We start from the raw sequence: 22,163 nt of genomic DNA, 5'->3' as shown, positions 1-22,163 counted from the left end.
GAAGTAGTAGTAGGTCAAATTAAGTGGTCCATATAGCCCACTAGCCTGTTTCAAAGATACATACACTAAAATCACAATAGTAGATTGCAACAGATACCTGAGCATATGAACATAAACAAATAGCATATTCTACTAGCAACCATTGATTTGCAGCTCAGGTAATTCCTGAGCTAGAGATAGTATCTTCGCAGTTAACAGCCGTCCAGGAGTAAGCCCAGTTTCTCCTCAAACCCAGGAGAATGTTCACCATACTCTGTCACCAAGTTCCACGGCTTAGTTATCTTTACATAGGTTTTGAATTTGCTACCCAGCTAGTTTCGTCTGTCAGTCTCTAGTTTTAGGCTGGAAGAAACAGCAAACTATTGTTGCTTATTCATTTTTTCTTTATCCCTGACAATTTTAGACACCTACAATATTCCAGCCATTTTTAAACCCATCATGTTCCCATCCATCTTTAAGGGTATGAGAAGTACTATTCTACTTTGCTGTTCTTGATACAGAAGTCATTCCATGCCTTTCTACTTCTACCTCTTCTACTTTTACCTCTTCTTCACTGCTCTTCTAGATCCTTCAAAATGGTTAAGGAGGACCACAAATACAGATATGAATCTATGATATACCCACATCTTGAATACAATGTCTTCCATTTCATTGTTTACTCTTTTCTTAATAATCTGCAACAAACCATTTCCTACTTACTGCTATTCAGCAAAAGGACAATAATTTCCTTAATCCACTTAACTATAGCCCCAGATCTATTACTGAGTGATAACAGCCAGAGGCTACCATTTTATGTTAAAAGCTAGAGCTACATTTTCCCTTCACCACATCAGTTTACATTACATCACCTGCTAGATTATTGCCAAGAATCCCAGTCTTGTAAGATCCTTCTGCAATTCATCACAATTGGCCTTTATTTTTAACAATCCAAAAAATTTGGTAGTATCAGCAAACTTTGATAGACCATTATCTTCAGTGCAAAGTGAATGTGTTAAGAAATACAACTCCCAGCACATATTCTTGAAAGACCCCATCAGTGATCTCCTTCCACTGTGAAAATCAACTGTGCACTCTTGTTTCTTATCTTCTAACCAGTTATTAACCTAACTCATGGTCACTTAGTTTCTTTTAGTGACTCTGATGGACTTCACTGAAAACCCAAGATCTATCTACTGGATCTTCCTGCAAAGAACTTGGATAGATCAGTGAGACTGCCTGTTATAGGAACAAAACTCAATTCTTTTCCAGTATGACAAAAGAGTGTTTCCCCAATAATTTTATTCTAACTTCTATTATTTTATCCAGAAAATATATTATTCTATAATGCTCTAGAAAGATATAAAAACCTAACGAAGACTGATTTACATGGAAATTGAAAACCATGGTTGGGGGACACTCAGAATTCTAATCCTGCACATAAAGTCATTAACATGGCAGTAGGTGTTCCAAGTTTATCCTATGAAATCAGTTTCACATCAGGCTCACTGAATTTGAAATTGCATTTGTTGACTTGCCACAGAATATCACCAGTTAAACTAGGGTCTCCCCTGTCTCGGATTTTACCACAAAAAGCAATGGCAGAACTCAAGTTCCAGCCTCACTTACACTAGTCATCTCAGTGCAACACCAGTGGAAATTATTCAGTGTATAAGGGATCTACAAGCCTTTGAATGTATTCACACATTACCAATCCATTACACTCTCATTTACCAGATAGACAAGTAAAATTTTCCATGTCTACCTTTGAAACAGATCGAATTCACAGCTACAGTCTCTAATTTCAAAAGGCACAACAAAGAAGAAACCTCAGCTTCTGCTTCTCTTTATACACTTGCAACCTAAAGACATTTAGGGAACATCTACTTTAATAAAACAAACAAGGCCAGGTCATAGTCCTCTTGTCATCCCTACTGCTGGATCTAATTTCAGGACTGGTACTGCATTAAGCAGGAAGTTGATCCAAATTTGCTCCGTGGGTACCCTCCTGCCCTAAGTCTTTCTGTGATTCCATTCAACCATGACCATCTCTCTCTCTCTGCTTGGCACTGGGCTCTACTAACCGGGCCTGCTGTGTTCCAGACAACATCTGGATGCAGTTTGTGGGACTGTACAGGTCACAAACTGGTCCAAACAGCATACTGTTTTGGAGAGGAAGAGTCTTTAGCCATATGGATATGAGCTCTACTGAGCGACTTGCTAAGCCACAGACCATGCTGTGACAGATTTTATTTATGAATCTAGATGTAGCTTTAGTGACTCCTTTGAAGCCATAGGATATACCTTAAAAAAACCCACAAAACAAAACCCAGGCCTATGACGTTGGTGCCTGAAAAGCATGTATGTTAAAGGGTTTCTTCAATCCGTTTGTCTTAACTATTACTTCATGTTTCAAAACATTAAATACAACACTAATTAGTCCTCACAATACTTAGAAGAAAAAAATTTTGTAAGCGGAGGGCACCTGAACAGCAAGTATCAAATTGGCATAGCATATGTCTTTTAGGACTTCAAAACATCTCCAGTAAGCGTCAGGTGTCACCCTGCTGGTCCTGCAATTAGAATCCCAGAGCTGGCTCCCAAACGTGTCCAAACTTATTTCCCTGTCAAAGAACTGTAATTCCCTTACAAACTGACATCAATTTTGCAAATTAGTTGTAAGTCAAATATAACCAGAAAAGTAAACTGTTCACTGTTAGTCTTTTACCTTAACTTTTAACTCATTGCACTTTCCTATTATTTAGAAAAATATATATTCAAAAAATTTACAAATAGAAAGTGAAGAAGAGCTCTCTGATCCAAATCAGCTTATGACAGAACTGAGTAGCTAAAAAATTGAGCGCCTGTTTCTCACCAGCTATTTACTGCTTAAGTACTGGAAATAGTATTGTATGATAATGTATTTTCCTTACCCCATTTTCGTTTTGTGAAATAGGCATCAGCATTAGGGTCGTTGAAGTGTCTGCTCATCATAGTCTCTCCTCCAGCATGAAAATCATATGCAAACACAAGAGCTTCAAAATAGAAACACGTGACAATTACTAACTCAAGCACACTAAGAAAAAAGTCTCAACATACCAATTGTGGAAAAAAAAACCTTACAATGTTCTCCAAATGCTTTAGTGGTAAACACTTCACGCAAAGTTACTATATTTGAGTGCTGAATTTTCTTCCACATGTCAACCAATACCATGCACTTGGTGTTAACAAGACGAAAGCCTAGGAAAAAATAAGCATTGGTTTAAAATATAATGTTTTGAGGCAGAATTTTTTACTTTAAAATTTCTTCTGAAACTACTGAAAAGCAATCAGACATTAGCATGTCTAGCATGACTAGCATGCTTAGGAATTGAGACAACTCGATTTTTCTCACCATGTATCCTCCGAAGGCAATATGGCAGGTCATCTTTACTATTTACAGCTTTATAGCACGATGTGATGTACCCAAAGTTGCTTGTTTTCTGTATCCGATTGGGTGGTGGCAGTGGTTCCAAAGGAAAGAGACTGTGATAGCTGTCCACTTCTGCAGGAACTGCTAAAATCAGTTTATTCATAGAAACATATTAGGTGCCAGTTGACTTTGAGATATTTATTACAGTAGCATAGATTATTAAAACTACTTCAATACCTAAATTCTTTGCACCATCTTTCAGGTGTGTGTAAAGTAAATTCACTATTTTTGCTTTAATACCAACATATGGCTTACTGGAAGTGATTCCACAGAGCTAAAGTAACTGTCAGAAGAACAGTTACAATAAGTAAAAAACAACAGAATAGATGCACAGTACCATCTACCATTATCATTTGCCTTAAAAATTCACTCTGTTCTTTTCATAAATAAGCACCAAGTTCCATGCAGACTTCCTACCACTGTAAGAACCCTGTTTTCATACAAAAAAGCAAATCTAAATCTTACATATTTTAACATACTGGTTTAGAAAATAGAAGTGCTAAAGGTTTACAAATCAGATTAAGAGATTACCCTTGCAAGAAGAGATACGTTGGTGCTTCATCTGGATTAGTAAACTAAACTGCATTTTTTTTTACTGCCTCTTTATCATATTAAACACACATTTGAGAAGGATACTGCAACCAAAAAAAGCAATCTGTTTAAATCAAGTTAAACGCAGTCAATTGTAAATTCTTCAAAAGCCAAATTACAGTGAATAGTATATGCTTCTCTTGCGTGACAACTAGTACAAAGCCTTCTCTGATATGCTGGCCAATTCACTTCAAAATAAATTAATTTGATAGTTTATACACAGCCTTGAAAACACATGCATTCTTTAAAGGAATACCTAACAAGTAATACAATACTCTTTCTCTCAAGGCTTTATTGCCTTAATGATTTTTCCTTTCTCAACAATTTTAAATATTCCAAATCATTAAGGAATTTCAAAACAAAATTACAGAAGAGAACAGAAACAAGAAACAAATTTTATATTTCTGAAATACTTTGCATATGGTTATCCAACAGCTCAGGCTGATGATTAAGGCTTCATGAAAAATTAAAAATAAGTTGTGTTTTTTGCAAGATAATGACAATATTGTTGAAAAAGCATGGTTGCAGAACAATATGATCATGGTTTAGTTCATAAGAAACACTTACCAGGAATATCAGCTTGATCAATCTGGGCCATAGTTATTAAGTGTCTGTTGATCAGTTCCTGAAGAACAAATTAAGTCAAGTTTTGAATGTTATAATTCAGCTCACCATTTTTGGTAAGTTAACAGTAAAAGTGTCTTTGAAGTACCACCCACTTGTACCAAAATAGGGAGTTGACACAAGCATGTGGGGCAGGGTGAGGAGAAGACCACTAGCTTGAAAATGTTAACGACAAAATATAAAAATTCTTGAATGAAGAAGCTGCAGAAGACACCTTAGCCAGAGCTACCATTGACAGAGGCACCTACTACAGTAAAGGTGATATAAGGAAGTCACAGCCAGCCCTCAGAGAAGGGCTCATCAACTCACACTTGCATATACTTCCATTTCAGTGAAAGACTTTAGAACCGGATGGGATTACAGCTTAAAGGAATGCTACATAAGTGAACTCATGCACACCAAAACAACATACAAGAAGTGAGAATACTTAGCTGAATAGTATATCATGGCATGCAGATTAGATTGCAGTCACAGATGTTGTACCCTGCCCCCATCCTTTGCTGTATTCCATCTACTACAGGACTTGATTTTTTGAATTCTCCACAGGGAATATTGACTGCACAGATTTTGAATGGCTATTTGTCTTCTACTATTAGCAATTTTCCAGTTTTTGCTGAGATATGCAATTTTCCTTTAAATTGTCTATTATCTTACCTGTCTGAGCTCATCTGCCATAAAGAATGAAGGTGCATTTGCTTTTGGCTGCATGTAAGCAACGTGAGGTGCAGCTGGATGGTAAATGTGGTAGTTTGGAAATACCTGAAAACAAAATATTTTAAGAAGCAGTTTAAAATCCTTAAGAAGAGGGAAAACCAAGTTTTGTCACCCTTTCAGTTTGAAATACTGAACTACGAATTCTTCATGCACAGTACATGTTACAAATACACTGTCAGATGCACTATAATTTCCTTATGTGATGATATTCACTCCTAATGATTTCAAGGGGGTGTGTTTGTATGTACACAGTTATTTTAACATTTTTTGTAACAAACTTACCTCTTCCACTGTAACCAAGTTATTTAACCTATCAAACAGTAACACCCCAGTCTGAGTTTTTGATGTTTTCTCACTATGTATCCACTAAGATATACACAAAATTCTTTCCTTCTATTGCTGTAAAAAACCTCACAAGACTCTCCATAGAGATAAATGAAAAATAAAACCAAAAAAATCTCTGGTCCTTAAATTTCAGAGATTTTGGAGAAAAATTACAACAGCTAAAAGGTGAATTCTTATAAGGGTTAATAATAATAATAAGGGTTTCAGAGCGTTAAGAATAATCTCTGTAGTATCAACCATCTCAGCATTTGGAAACTCCATACACTTCTGTCACAACAGCAAACGTACCATTCCTGTGAGAGGTGCTGGAGTTGTATCAGTGTAGAAGTACGTTGTTCCACCTACTGTTTCCTTCTGGATCACCTGGCCAGTAGATGGAGGCTGAGAGACAGCATTAGCAACAGAAGCAGAGGCACTAGTAGGCACCATATAGTTTGCTGGGTTAGGAGTATGACTTCTTCTTCGAGGAGCAGGAGACGTATGAGGAGTTATTTTGGGGGAATGAAGAGGAGATGATCCCGCTGACAGTGACATTCCTTAAAGAAATGCAGAAAGATTCTTGATCAAATCTTTGTCATAAAAAATTAGCAATTTCAAGAAAAACCCAAACAGCCTTCACTATCAATAATATTCTGAGCAGGTGAGATGTTTAAGGACTGCTACATCTATGCTAAGAAGCAAAACATTAAGAGCAAGAGTGAACAAATGCAATTTTCCCAATATCTTTACTCAGCTCAGAGGAAAAGGGCTTGGGAACTTAAGATCTACACAGAGAGAACTGGAATTAAAGGTGCAGAAGTAGTAAAAAGGGGGAGATGAATCAAATTAATACTGTGTTTAGAAGAGAGCTTATTAAACTGTAAAAGGTAAAATATTAATGACTATATGCTAAATGAATGTTTACATAAGCAGTCAATGGAGTTTGCCAAGCTGTAAATCACTTCTCCTAATTATGTGTGCACCTTTTACTAGAATTAACTCCACAGCTGTATATGAGTATTAGAGTTAGATCTCCAGCAACTACAGCACACAAATAAGCCAAACACAGTATGCTACTTTTCATCTCAGAGGCTGTTATCTATTTTCCTACTATTATTATAATAATATAATCTTCCAAAGATCTATTTGATATGCAAAGATGTTAACTTCTCAGAATATCTAATCTGTTTGGCATTCATGCTGAACTTTCAAATTTAAAATTATTTTATTGACCCGTGTTCCCTCTCAACACGAGACAGGCAACTCAACTGAGACCAGAGATGCTCAGCTTCTAAACAATTTTCCCCACAGATGCAAGAGGAGCTTCCCCCCTGCCCCCCGCCACGTTTTAGTCACCTAGCTCAGTTAGTCCAGGATTCATTGTATTCAGAATTCTCAGATATGCTTATTTATAAGAGTTCAGATGTCAAAGAAACCTTGCAGGGTGAGGAAGAGATAACCCTTCCAAAAACTCCTAGTATTGCTAGCAGAAGATCCTAGATATCTAGGTTTTCAGATTAATACAAAGGAAAGCATCTATGAAACTTATTGTTGCTCTCGAGACCGGGATGTACTTTCTCTTATTTAATAATCAGAATTTTATTAGTCAAACTAGATTCTTTTTTTGAAAGGATATAAAATAAACAACTTTAATATTTAATGCTCTATGGACAGCTGAGAATTATTCTCTAACTAAAAATTCTGTTGTTTGATTCTCAGACCTTACAAAAGGAAGTACTTTTAAATGCCTGTTAATAATACCAAGGGCAACTTCTTCATACACAGTTCAGCTACCAAAAGCTACTTTAATTATTTCAGTCAGCAGCCATTGTACACAGAGTTCTCAATATGCATCATCAGTAATGTGTAGGAGTGTAGGGTTTCTTTGTTTTTTATCCTTAAACCAGAGAAGCAAATAATTTTAGTATGAACAGTTTAATCAGTAGTTGGGGAAAAATTATTTTGAAACTATATTACTCTAATTAACAGAATATTTGTAACCTTTAATTTAGCTCCAATCATTTACTTTTGACATCTCAAAAATTGTGTGTATTAATTCACCACAATTATTTCTTTTGTTCTTAAAAAGTGAATCATTCCAACAAAATAAGATTTTTAATGTAAGCCATAAGAAAATATTGTGGAATAACTGCTTAATAGGTTGTTAACTTAAAACGTGAAATATAATAGGCAGCTCCGAATGTTTAGTTTTTAAATACTTCTGAATGGTAACATAACTAGTCTCCTAAAAATCTATTTACCAATCAACTGTATGACCATAAAACCTTACACACTGTGATTGCACTGGTTTATGCTACAAAAGACAGTAAGTTTCCATTATGCTAAAAGTTGCCTTTAGTGACTAACACTTAAATGTATCAATAGGTACTGTATAAATGGTTAGTTACATTTTTAACAAAAGACTAAAATATGAACGCATTCTTAATCCATTGTGAGAAAAGAGCAATTTCAAAGGAAACTATATATTTCCATTAAAATTTGAAGGATGGCCAACTGAAGTGGCCATAAAACTGAAGCAGCTTTACAGTTTGTGTCTATGACGTTCAAGGGATTCTCTTCATCTACGGAAAGTTATTGACATGTCTTTTTCATTCCACTCCCGTACAATGCACTATTAACCCAAGTCCTTGCAAGCATCTAATCTCTACCCAGATAGAAATAGCTGACTTCAGAAAACATTTGTTTCAAAAAACCATTTAACTGTAAGAAAAAAACCCAGCACCTTCATATACACTCATGAAAAACTAAGCAAAGACTTTGCTACTTTAAAATAAAAACTGTACATGCAAGACACAGTATACTGTAAATCTTAGTTTAGAAATGAAAGTGATGACTTGCAACCTTGTTAAAATTCTGTTGGGACCTTCTACTGAAAGTTTCTCAGAAAAAAAGTCTTATATCACTAGCAGTTCTTACTGATATAATTTCAAACAATTTCCTCCTTACTTTTTAAAAAAACTTTATTCTTTCCTAAGAATAGTTATAAATATAAACCCTTAATGTCTTTGCTCGGCTATTAACATAAAATTGAAAGAAAAGGAAGACTGTCAGAGTTACACAAATCCTTTCAAACGCCCTTCCAGCCTTAGTTAGATCTGATTGTGGAAAGACATTGAGAGCTCAATGAAAATCACCTGGTGGGCAGAACATACAGGCTTCTCATTTGCCAATATACAAAGTAAGTTCAAGATATGAAAGATGCTTGACCACAGTTTGTTTTAACGCTACTACAACAATATCCTGCAAGTTAAGAGAAATTTGCTGCTAGTACTGCAGTGGGTACTGACAGGCTAAGGCAGCAAATATTCACAGACAGAATCTCCTGAGAGACCTGCATGAAATTCTTCAGAGTTTAAGAGACTAAGTATTAATTATTAGAAATCCAGTATCACATAAAAAGAAAAAAAAACTGTTTAATACAGTGAAACTGTTGCATGGCTAAGTACTTATGGAAGCAAATAATTGGGTGCACAAACTCAGATCTCACCAACTTCATTAGCATTTCAATCAGTTAAAACCTTACTAACCACAACAAAATAGAATTAAAGGAAAATAAAGTAAAATGGCTGTATTAAAAGGCGAACATATATTCCTATTAACTCATACGGAAGAAGAAAGATGGTAGTGAACATAAAGGTAACAATGTGGTGAATATGAAACTACCTCTCACAGAATTAGACATGCTGTTTTCAATAGCACAATTTATATAAACACTTATTCACTGACGGGCCTAAAAATGGGGTTTGAATAATTTAATTAGGATTTATATATAATATCAGTGATTCTAACAAAAACCCCAACATTAAGCTTCCCCATGAGACATTTTAGTGTTCCCCTACATTAAAATGCCACAGGAGTAGTGAGGCAAACCCCACAAACCCCACTTCAAATTCTACTTCCTGAGACTTAACTACTAGTAAAGGTGGCTCTCTGTTCCTCGTCTCAATGAATCTTAATACCCTTCATGAAGAAGTCAAATAGTATCTTGAGAGGTGAACCGCAAGGAGAAAGGGCTTCTTTTACTTCACAATTATTTACATCTAAAAACCAGTGTAATAGTATACAGCTGTCATGGTATCATACTAACATAGAAACAGCTGCAGGATTTGAAGGTCTTTTCACAACATTTGCAGTGACCATACAGGCTACCTGCACATACCTGGAGCTCCTGCTGCTATTCTCTTTTTAGGCAGAGGTCATATTTACACATCCCTCTACTGTTATATTTTCACTTCTTGCCTTTTTTTTTTTGACTTTCAAAGCTTCATTGTGACTGAGGAAAGGGAAAAGGTAGACTTTGAAATTCATTTCAGTCTTTGAATTTGAGATTAATGCTTCTAACAAAGTTTTGTAGCACGCAATGTATTTGAATTAAAAGCTAGGTTGTCTTTTGAATCTGAGAATTGATACGGATAAACAGGATCAAAGAAAGGGCATAAATTCTCATTAAGGACAGTGTCTATAGGTTTTTTTGATTCAATGGAATTTTACAACTTAATGAAACAAGATTTCATTAAGCTCGTGTATACAGATCAACTGGCGTAGAACATAATACTTTTAAAGCATAAATACTTCAAAAAAAGAGGAATCCAATAGATGTTCTATACATACTTTCCTATCTTTGCCCACAAATTTACTCATCTACAATCATATACCTATGCCTCTAAGGCTTGTAACACATTCAGAGGTCAAAAATTAAACATTTAACTGCTTTATTACTCCGATGTTTTGTACTTTAGAAACTAGACTACTCTAGACTACTAGGTACATTTTGAGGAATGACTAAGCAATGTATATAATAAAACCAGACTACTTCCATAAATTCTTTCAAGCATCATCCTTAAACTCACTATATATTTCTTTTTATTATAAGCTCTCTATTAGGTCATTAGCATCATAGCTGTATATTTCCAAGTTAATTAAATCTGCTTAATTTCCTAAACAGCTTGAGTCATAAGTTCTTTCTCTTCAATTTTATTCGGGATAAAACTAATTTTACAATCTCTTTACCTTCTTCTTCCTCTCTTGTATTATTCTGGCATGACTGAAACTTTCTCAGCAGGATGGCTGCACCATACTTGATAATGGGAGGTCAGAACAAGTTCTCGGTGCCTTAGGCCACTCAAGCCACCTCAGCTGAAAGTGGTCCATTTCCAGCTAAGGCCATGAGCAATGAAAACTACACTCTTGTAATGCAGCATGAATAGAGATGTGTCAAATGGACACAAGCACATCACCTTCATGCTCTGGGCTCCTAAGCCTGCAGGTTCAGACTGGCAGCCAAAATGGGATCTCTTACACTCTGCATAAGCTCAGAGCTTGTCTTGGACTAAATATAGAAGTAACAGCAATTTGCTGACACTTCCATCAATGACAGGCACCTCTTTAGTTATAACCTACCTTAAGCAAACCCAAGTCAGTCAAAGACCTTCTCTACTGGGGGCTATACATCTCCTCAAGTTCAACATAGCAATTTCTTATGACTTCAATGACATTCATTAATTTCTTTCATACACTTTACTGTATATTTCAATGGTGCTACTACTCTGAAACTGCCACACAGAACAGGGTAAGATAAACCTGTTAGCAAACACACCATCTGAAGGCTGTCAACAACTCACTGAATTTCCCATACAAGGGATAAATAGGATGCATTTCCTAGCAAGGGAATGGGAGAAGCACAACAGGGTCCTACCCAGGGGAGCGTAAGGAAAGAAGTTTGAGAGAGTGAAGCAGATCTGTTCAAACCTCTTCAATAGGACAATTTTCCCCAGCTATTTGTGCAAGTCTCATTTTATCTCACTGTTTTCATATTCTATTAAAGGCTAATGAAATGACTGATTCTGTTGAGATTATGCTAGAAAGCACTTACCTAAGTAAATACACATAAAATACATTCTTCCATGCTATGCTCTAATGAACATTTCAGGTGTGGATACAAGACGTTATCTACTGAATTATGTTAGGTTTCAGTTGTCATTTTTTCCAATATTTCTGCAGTACAGTTGATCAGACAAGCAGAACAAGTATTTTCCACAAACAATCAACTTTGTGAACAGTTATCTATGAAATACTAGGTGTCAAAAGCGGTTTTTACTTCCACCTACCTTTAGGGAAATCTCAGAAATTAGAGATGTACATAAGCTTAATTTTTCCATATTCAGGAGGGAAATCAAAAGATTCTTCCATCATTTACCTACTTCCTTGTGGATGTATTAAATTATGGAACTTTTAACAAATTAATTCTACTACATTTCCTTAGTTCTTATGAAATAATTTCCTCCAGTACTCTGTAAGCTACTAGAAGCAGTTTTAATGTCATGCAAACGCTTAAATCTTACATGTTTCCTGAAAGTTATTCTATCAGAGAATATATACCATTTAATTTTAAAAAGACACATCTTTAAAGTTAAATTCTTTAAAACTCTTTATATGGCTTTCACTTAAATTCATTTGCACTTATTGAAAGCTAATAGACTCCAACAATATTTTTAATGACAATTTAACATAATAAAAACCAATTTAAATATGTTGTGATCTATTACAACCTAAAGAGTGAAGTGTCCCCACACATAAATACTGCTTGCTTATTTAAAAGCCTAATCTTCTACAAAGAGCACCTGCTAATTCACCTTAAGGCAACAGAACCTTTTAGATGTATACTACCGACAGCTAAATCATTTAAATAAAAATGTTTGAGTATTATTGTCACAAGACATTCAGGTTCAGAGAATTCTGCACTCAAGAGCAGAGAAAAAAAGCTTCTAGAGAAATTAAGTGCACCCAGCCCAGATTCCTTCTTTCAGCTATACTCTCTTTTTAATTATATAGGAGAAGCAGGGCAACAAACCAACTGTGCCTGTAGTTAGTTCTTGTAAATACACCCCATCCCTCTTATCCATAAACAATACTATTTGAACCTAGTTTTCAGCATTGGCATCTATATTTCTAGAAGCTCAAATTGTTGCACGAACTTCTTTCATCAATAGTGTTACTTATCCTTTCAAGTATTACTTACAGATAGTAAAGAAATTGGATTGTGAAGGATCCCTCTGAGATCCCACTGGACACTTTCCAAAAGTAGATCACTTTAACTGTATTCTATTTACTCCTTTATATACTTTTCAATCCAGGTGACAAGGCTGAGAGGTATATAAACACAACAGTTTTCCAATACAGCACAGACTGTACAGCACAATACAGTATGAAGCAGACAGTACTGCAACATGTTCATGTCAGCAGAAGCATCACTTTCCTAGCCTGTTTCAATAGTTGTAACAGGTAAGCTAACTGCTAGCTTCTTTCACACTGACACCGACATTTATTCCCTGGTATCAGAAAAGATTGAAATTCAGTTTAATAGATGGTAATCGCCAGTACTGTTTTTAGAAAACCAAACATTTACAATATTTGCCCCTCTGCCTTTTGGCAGATACCCAATGCTTCACGTACATCAAAAGACACTGCCAAAGGTTTAAGTATGTAGAGAAACTTGGTAAAGGATCTGCTATGTGTAATATCCAGATCTACTGATGATTATATCTTAAAACTACTTTGTTTTATGAAGAATTTGAACTTTAAGTGTAAAAAAAAAAATCTTGTCAGTCAGAATTGTATGATTGCATGAAATACATTTCAATAAGAGTTTTAAACATGGGAAATAACCACGAATTGGTCTTAGAAGACTACATAGAACAACAGATACAGTAACAGTTAACACGGTTTTGCAAGACAAATTATTTCATAATTGCTTCTCTTCTACTTTTTGTTTTTCATTGAGATTAAGTCCCCATATATACTCATGAGCATTGAAAAGAAATACTTTCAAATTACATAATCAAGAAACAAATCCAAGGAGCAGATCTGTGTGTGGTAATCTGAGCACACATCCATTTGTAGACTGCAGGGCATTCCCAGACTGGGGTAGTTTAAACCATCTTCAGGTACTGCTCCAGCCAGGACCACACAGAGCACAGGATGTGGTAACTCTGCACTCCTTTTCCCCAAAAAGAACAAAGTTAGGCCAAGCTAATTTCAGTACTGCTGTGGCTGAACAGATTTCACAGCCCGCAGTGTGATTTTCATACTGCTGGAAGATAAATCTCAAGTTATTGCACTTTTATATGCTTGAAGACTGCCTTAAAATTAAGAGCTAAAGTAGGAGGTGGCTACATTTATACCAAATAAATTTGATCACTATCTATACAGGTTTGTGTTTAACATAATTCTAAGTTAAAGAAGCAAGTTAAAAGATTTGTACTGCAAATCTTTACTCTGAACTTACCTGGTGCTAGCCCAGCAGTAGCAGGACTTCCCATGGAGGGGTGAGAGAACAAGGCTTGAGAGAAGGCAGACATATTTGACTGGGATACATTACTCAGCCTAGAGGTTGAGCCTCCTTTAGGAATAAACTCACTTGCAGAAGGATTTGGTGTCTGTTTAAAAAACAAACGTAAATGACATGTTTATTTTAAATGTGAAAAGATGGACAGTGCCTATTTGGTAGAAAACACTTTCTAGGCAAGACTGCCAAGTGCAGTTACATACAGCTTGCTGACAAGAGCAGCAGTTACTGGAAGCTGGTCTGAATGAACAAATTCAAACGTCTTTCTAGCTTACATCTGAAGAAGCAGTAGCAAGCTTTCCATGTGAACAGCTGATGTAAGACTTCAGACAAACACTTTGCAAAAGGCTTTCCATAAGCATTACATTATAAAGTTGGAAAACAGACTTGACATGGAGAAAGCCTGGCCACTAGTGCAGACTGTCCCTATGTGACTTTATGTGACTAGAGATTTCATCACAAGCTAAGTAACAATTTCAAATTAAAGCAGTAACAAATATTCCTACTAACAAAGTCATCTCTGTCTTTATTTCAAATAGGCCCAAATAGTGCTTTTTTGTGAAGTTAACTTCTGTTTTAATTACCTATTCCATTTACATAGCACCTGCAACAATTAGGTTTAATTTGGTACCAAAGAAACAAATAGCAACAGAGTCACCACCAAAGATTCAGTATCTATTAGTATATAAACCATACCACTTTAAATTATCTATTAAAATCTGTGGGCAAGGTTTTGTAGTTTTGGAGTAGGGAGGGTTAGAAAAAGAAAATCCTAATTAAAGGTCAAAAGGCAAAAATCTTATTGGACAGTCAATTACAAAATACATTTGTGGAAGAAAAAAAAGAAATAAAGCCAAGAAATAAACTAAATTATTATATGAACACACTCAAAAGCTTGAAGAGTATTAGCTAACAAGTTTATTAAGTAGTCTTCAGAGTACCTCTCAAAAACGTCTAAAGAAAAGTAAAATTAACAGTAACAACTCCCAATAGAGAATGCTGTTAAGATAATCCATGATAGTTTTAAAGCAAGTTAAATTGGATCACTTTGGTTTTAGGCAGTTCTAAAATCACCAAATATATCACCTGTCAAATTACCAGTATTGTTTTTTTACCAGTACAAATAAAGTGGCAGAGAAGTTAGTGCCAAATTAGAAAAGCAGCATGATTACAAAACACTAATTCAGACAGTGAAGAAAAGTATTGAAAAAGTATTGAAAAGTATTCTTTTGTGTGTGTTCATTTGTTTTTCCACACCTTTATTTGAATACTTCAGCCAACTATCATAGTATGACTGTATTTCAAAGTGGTGAAAAAGAAAGAGAATTCTAAAAGCTATAAAATTAAACTCTTCAATCACATTTAGTTAAGGAAAAGTTGCTAAGGTATACACTCTGCAGCAAAACAAATAGTAAGTTGCATTAAACAGCCTGAAAACAAGGAACTGACACATTCAAGCTCAAAAGGTAATATCCTGGACTTATGTGAACTTTAGGTAGAGGAAAGTTTAACTAAGAGAACGGTGTTCCTCTAAATAAAATCTGGCATGCACAATTCAGCCAAATCTGCACTGAAACTGAAGAACACGATCAGGTAGCAAAGGGCCAAGCAGAATTTGTCCGAGTAGCAACAGAGCTGAAAAGTCATCAGCAACCAAAACAAGAACGAGGGACAGAATTTTTAGCACCTTTCTAAAAACACAACATTTCAAATAACTACACGAGATCTGCTTTCATACTGACAGAACTAGCCATGACACATGCACAGCTCTACCATACCTAAACACTGTGTCAACTGGGCAACAAGGGCAGGACATGGCAAAAAACTGAACCATACAAGTGGAAAGAAAGACACCTTTTAGAAAATAACATCCACTTTTCCTAGAGCAACTGAGAGCATTCCCAAAATCCACTCCTATCATTCTGTCTAAACTCTTACCACTGATTCAATCAACGCCGACAGAACAGGGCTGCTTTTTATTTCTAAATACATTTTGTAAGCTTTCATAGACCAGTGTTCATCTCTAAAAGTTACTTAAATACCCACCATCATTTAAAAATGAAGCTGCTTAAGAGCTCCACTTCAACTGGTAGGTGTTTTAGTTTATCCAAGTGAAAGAGTCAAACCCAGAAACCTGCTAGAGCAGTTTGGGTTTATGCTGTAGAATTACAGCATAAAACAAACAGTGAGTCAAGCCTGATGGAAATTTAGTTTTCATTGCATTTTTGGGGATCAGAATCAAAGCCTGGTAAGATTAAGTTCTATAATAACTTTGATGAAAGCATTTTGAGTAAATAGCATTGATTTGCACAACTAGATGATTAACTATAGAAGCCTGGTTTACTTCTGTGATGTTACAAACACGAAGTTGTAATCCAAGACTCTCCCCATTGGTAAAAAAGTGATTTAAATTCCAATTCTAAAAGTTCCAATTTTAAAAGACCTTTCTATATTCAAGTTTTTTTCTGAATGCAGAAAAATACCTGAGCTCCACAGCCACCAGCCAGAATAAACTAATCATAAACTAGTACTACAAAATCTGACAATCTGTGGTCAAAACTAGTCAATACTTTGTCAGAAAATGTGAAGCTCTTAAAACATTTCCAAAAGCATGCAAGTTTTCATCTGCAGTCAAACACTAATTTTTCTGCATACACTTCGCTTCTATCAAAATAATAATAAAAAAATATCCCAAACACTTTCATAGCACATAGGCTAGCATAAGTGACCAGACTAGACTGAGTGAGGAAATTGAATATCACTCTCTGTTCTTTGAAAAATAATGAAAAGATTAAATATTAAACTTTGTAGACATCTTATTCCTCACCTGTGAGCATGAAAATATACCAAAAATTAGGAATCTACAATCTTAATGGTCAATGACTTAAATTATGTTGTTGGTCTGGAAAAATATTGTCCTTTTACTCTGGCCATTCATAACAAAGTGTAAGTTCCAGTGCTAGTTTTACATTTGGATCAATGGCAACCTGGAGAATCTGTCAAAAAGGGGACTATGCTTTAAAATCCTACGGGGCATTGTTACAGTTTTTCTGTTAGAATCTTACCAAGCTTCCCAAAAATGTAGTTGAGTTAAAAATATTTTTATACAAATGAAAATAATCTGTATCTAATTAGTGAAAAACATTTTCTTCATTTGTATTATGTTTACATTTCCTTGAAGCACAGCTTTAAAACAAATTTCACTTAATTAGTCATTAATTGCTCATTTCAAAGTAACTTATTCATGGTATACCAGGCTTAAAATTTTACATCTGAGTAAATCAGGATTGGTAAAAAAAGCAAGTGAAAACAGGTATTGAAGACTTCTGTTAAACCTTGGCAGTAATCAAAAGAACGGAGATGCAAGAAATACTTAGAGGACATGTAATGCATTATGTAATACTGTGATGTAAAAACCAAAAGCTATAGCTGCACTTTCTAAAGTCCCAAGAAACACTAGCGCTGTCTGCACTACACAACGAGTTAAGACTGTATTTTCAGTTTCAAATGCAAACATCCTATAAAAATAGCACATACAAAATTATTTCAAAACATTAATGTTTTCAACAAGCATCATTAAACAGAAACAAGTACAGTTTTGTCAGCTGTGTTAGCTTTTCCTAGAAACCCATCTAAAGTAACTTCCAACTCATTCATTTACTAAAATCACCATCATTTCTTTTTCTTCTCAACCTGGCCTCTCTAAATCTCATTCCCCTTCTTCCAGTATATTCATGCTGGAAGATGAAGGGAAAGCAGGGAAGCATCTTCCCTAGGCATTACCTGAATTAATACCTGCATCATGCATTCTTATAAGAATGATTCCAGGAAGAAGTTTCACCAAAATGCTCTATTTTCAGATTCTTTACATCTGTACTCTCTCAAAGAGAGAAGAACCTTTTTTCAGACAGCTTTGCAAAGAAAATTCCAAAGACAAACACAGAACTGGGTCCATCCAGCATCACATACAAAACCCATTTCTGTACATCAGAGAATGCAAAATGTTATGAAATATATACAAATGCAGTCCAAGTAAAGGTTGAATGTAGTGATGATGCAAGTAATAAGTAGAAAAGGGGGGAAGGACTACAAAATAACTCATTTTTGTCCCCATTCAGCAATTTATCTAGTGGTGTTTTTTATATTTTAAGATATTAAAGGAAATAATTAAAATACAGTGTGGAGGAGAAGAAACAAATATTTTGTGGGTACCACCAAAAAACAATTCAAGACTCCTTAAAAGAAGGTACAGATGAAAAACACGAGCAACCCAAGGGTCTCAGATGAAGACCATCACTGGGAGGTCCACACAGCAGCATGCAGCACTACTGTAGGCTGAAGAGTTGCACATATCAACAGATTTCTGTAGTTCAGAAGTAAAATGAAAATTTCTGTTTCATCAACTATCAATTTCAGTATGTATGCTTTGTCTTTATTCTCCTCAGTGATAAACCCCTAAGGCTCTACTGCTTCATTCATAAATGAATCCTTGAAGTTCCACTAAATACAGAAGTATGCTGTAACATACTTGATGCACAAGATATGGAGCCTTGCAAAGGTCAGATGGGGATTCCACAGGAGCACTGGAAACCATCATTCTCTCTCCCTCATTTCCAGTTCAGCATCTCACAACAGAGCTGTACAGCAGCAGTGAGCCACACCTCTGTTTTGGTGGCTCTAACACTACTTCATTAGATCCATTCTGATCCCATGTTTGACCAAAGACAGCTAACAAAAGCAAAAAGTAGGACAATTTCATTTCATTTTGGAAGAATGTGCTAACGTACTCACCATGCTAAAAACTGGATACAAGCCTTTTTGTTCTCTTTTTATGTTCTCCTTCACCTCCAAGTTCATTATCTGTTCTGACATCCCAAATTGTCTAATCTTGTAATGGTTACAGAAAAACATCCCTAAGCCATACCCACGCTACGAAGCGGGGCAGTCCTCTCCCAGTCTATTTCTGGCATAGCTTTCAGAGTATCTCTTAGGAATCCAAAAACATGCAGAAGAGTTGCTTGGTTTTTTTATGCATAGTTTTTGTTGGTTCTTTGGGTTTCTTTGTTGTTATTTTTAAATGGGCAGATGTTCCATACAAGGAGCTTCACTTTACATAGAGAGCATTGTTGCTATCCCTCTGTTTCCAAAAGGATTCCTTGTTATCTGTGACAGCAGGAAGGACACATTCTGTCATGTCAGAGCAGCCCAGCAGACACTGGAGGTTACCAAAGGCTTCAAAGCCTCCCACTATTGAATTTGTGCTTCATGCTACCTCATTGCAATTACTGTGACAAATCATCGCACCACCTGTTCAACAAGCTCTAATAAATTTCAGTTTATCAATATAAGAGTCATATTGCTTTATTGCTCTTGCAGAATTAAAGACAATTTCATTAAAATTGAGAAAGATTTGTTGGCTAAAAACTTGTTTTTAAACCAGAACACAGGCTCAAACAAATAAAACTACTAGCAAAGTTTTCTTACATTTGGCAAGTATATGTCACTAAAAGGTAAACTTTTAAAGATCTGGAGTATTTCCACATATCTTCAGACTTTTTACAATGTTTTTAAAACTTTAACAAAAATCCTTCAAAGTCCATAGTCTTGATGCAAAATATTTAAATTAATTTCTATTTTTTTTGTTTGTTTCTTAAACAGAAAAGAAAAAATCAGTTATTCATGGTGCTTAAGAATTGATCTGTATATCTAAAAATCTATCTATTCCTACTATTTAAGGGAGAATTACCATTTGCTATTATAATATGTATCATGTGCTGGTGTAGTAGCTCCCGACATTTCCTAATAGAAGCTTAGGACATACCACTAACATAACGAACTTTGGGTTTGGGTTTTTTCCTTTTTATGCACAACCCAGAATACAATTCACTTTGTGGACTTCAATTTTAACCACAAAGTGTAACACAGTATTCAAAGAAACTAGATCTGGATTATAAATTCTTAGCCACGCATGAGAAACAGTTAATATTGTTTTAATGATGCATGTTGTAAACGACTTTCATTTTTAGAACAGCCACTTTTTGAATAAAAAATCTCTAAACATTGCACCACGAAACAGCGTATTCCCGCATATTAATTCATGTATTTGGAAAAGTAGACATTCAAATAGACACATGAGCTTCAACACCTGCCCAGCACTGCAAGCCCTCAGCAACTCTGAGATGTAATTCTGCTTATCTTTGCACATGAACAAGACAGAGCCCTCAAACAGATGCGTCTCCATCATGATTTAACCTTTCTACTTATTGCTTAGCACTCACCATCAGCCAAAGTTTAGTTCGCGTAACCTATATTCGCACCTGCCAAAAATCTCTAATACAGCCTGCATTTCAAAATACTAAAGAGCAATGCTATCTGTGGGTTACATACATAAAGCAGAAAAAAAGATCAATCTGAGATCTCATCATGAAACTACCCATGTTTTTACAGTTTCATGTACCGAACTTACCCGGACATTTCTTGTGCTTTTATAATTGATTATTCCAGTTTGTAACACTTCTCAACCTTTCTTGAAAAAGTAACTTATAAAATATTCACACTATAAAGATTCACAATGATCAGAATGGAAACATCAAGATAAATTTGGGTTCTCATTTATAAAGAGCTTTACATAATCTCATCCCACAACGTCATCTGAAGCTTGTTTTCATACCTTTCTCCATTCAGTCTTGCTAGCCTCCACCGTTTCTCTGCAATCCCTCCTGTTTCTCCTTCAATTCTATTTCCTATGTCTGGAACATCCTTCTGTCCTTACTTCCACCATATATGCATACACATGTTTTTCCAAAGCCCCACATGTCCATGGGAAGCTACGTAACCAAAATCTTATGTTGGACACAGTATAAATCAATTACGTAGCTGAGATTCTGCCACGATAAAGGATCTTAGAATTGCACCCTTCAAAAGCTACGTGGTTCTGCAGCCAATCTCAAGCTATTGCCGCTAACCTCAGAAAGCAAGGACACCTTGAGCTTCCCTTTGCTGCACTTCCAACACAACTTTGGAGCACGTAGGTGCTGAGAAGAAATTGTTCCTGGCCAGAAGGTCCAAGTCTCAGACTACTGCCTCTCCTGCCTCTACAAACATTAAGTTTTTTTGCTCTGCTCTAAGTGGAGCAGATCAACAGCAAACCTTGCTGCCACACTGAACAGCAAAGAAAACAATGGAGGACATGAGAACAAACGGGGCTTTTCCTGTCCTTTAACATCCACCTGAAATTTAAAGACCAATTTTCTGATTCTCCTTTCTCAGAAAAACTGTCTACTAATTACAGTTTACACTCCCATTAGTTACACATGACAAATTCAATCTGTCAGTCTTCTCTCCTTCTTGAGAAAAGTAGTGCTTTACAGGCTCCAGCCACTCCTCTGCAACCTTACCTGGTCCTTCTCAAATGTTTCCTTTATTCTTCATCTTTTCTCCACCAGTGGCTGTGCTGCTTCCCCAGCAGCAAAAGGGCTGAGACAAACTTAAGCCCAAATGCTGCTACACACAGGGTTTCATGCTGCCTGTGACTCCTAATCTCAGTAAAGCAAAGATGTCCAAAAATCAAGTAACAAAGCTAGCATTGATATGGAAGGGCTCTCGTATGAGCTTCATGTTGGCCCTTACGTGGCAGAAGTCTACTGAAAAAAATCTTAAGGTGCCACAAATTCTAGTTGTCAATTTACCCATTTCACTCAAAGCATGGGAAAAAACCCATAACCTTCACAGAAGGACTAAAAGAATGATCTCTGAAGAATCACAAGCACTACATAAGTGCAAAATAGTATTAGCAGCAGTGCTGCAAGTGCCACCACTATAATAATTTCCATCTAAATCCCATTTTAAGGGACATGGAGCAGATTCTTCCTATCCTAGAATTATCCTTCATCACCATCCCAAGGATAACGTGCTACTTCTGTACAGACATGCTTAAATCCAGCTATACCACTCCCCTCTTAAGAGGACGAAGAAAAATCTGGAATAAAGGAACAATAAAGTTTAACAAATGAGCTGAGAAATATAAAGTACCCCAAGATAAAAATTAAGAATTTACACTTTCTCATCATGGTGGTTAGATCTTCAGATTACATACTG

General features: G+C 35.8%; 1 protein-coding gene across 2 annotated transcripts in view; it reads right to left on the bottom strand.

Moving 5' to 3' along the window:
- PAN3 (PAN3 poly(A) specific ribonuclease subunit) overlaps positions 1 to 22,163 on the bottom strand; it is a 57,869-nt gene that overhangs the window by 22,199 nt on the left and 13,507 nt on the right. The window contains exons 3-10 of one of the 2 annotated variants that reach the window (XM_010140060.1): positions 22,005 to 22,008; positions 14,007 to 14,153; positions 6,011 to 6,258; positions 5,318 to 5,422; positions 4,607 to 4,664; positions 3,371 to 3,532; positions 3,100 to 3,216; positions 2,910 to 3,011 (exon numbers count right to left, since the gene is read on the bottom strand). In XM_010140060.1, coding sequence (XP_010138362.1) covers positions 2,910 to 3,011; positions 3,100 to 3,216; positions 3,371 to 3,532; positions 4,607 to 4,664; positions 5,318 to 5,422; positions 6,011 to 6,258; positions 14,007 to 14,153; positions 22,005 to 22,008 — 943 coding nt within the window. Of the gene's footprint in view, positions 1 to 2,909; positions 3,012 to 3,099; positions 3,217 to 3,370; positions 3,533 to 4,606; positions 4,665 to 5,317; positions 5,423 to 6,010; positions 6,259 to 14,006; positions 14,158 to 22,004; positions 22,009 to 22,163 lie in introns of both variants that reach the window. The other variant, XM_010140059.1, reaches the window with a different exon arrangement.

The sequence above is a fragment of the Buceros rhinoceros genome, unplaced genomic scaffold, assembly GCF_000710305.1.
Source record: "Buceros rhinoceros silvestris isolate BGI_N320 unplaced genomic scaffold, ASM71030v1 scaffold237, whole genome shotgun sequence".
Taxonomy (NCBI): Eukaryota; Metazoa; Chordata; class Aves; order Bucerotiformes; family Bucerotidae; genus Buceros; species Buceros rhinoceros.
Note: the sequence above shows the minus strand (reverse complement) of the source record. Positions and strands in the feature narration are given on the sequence as shown.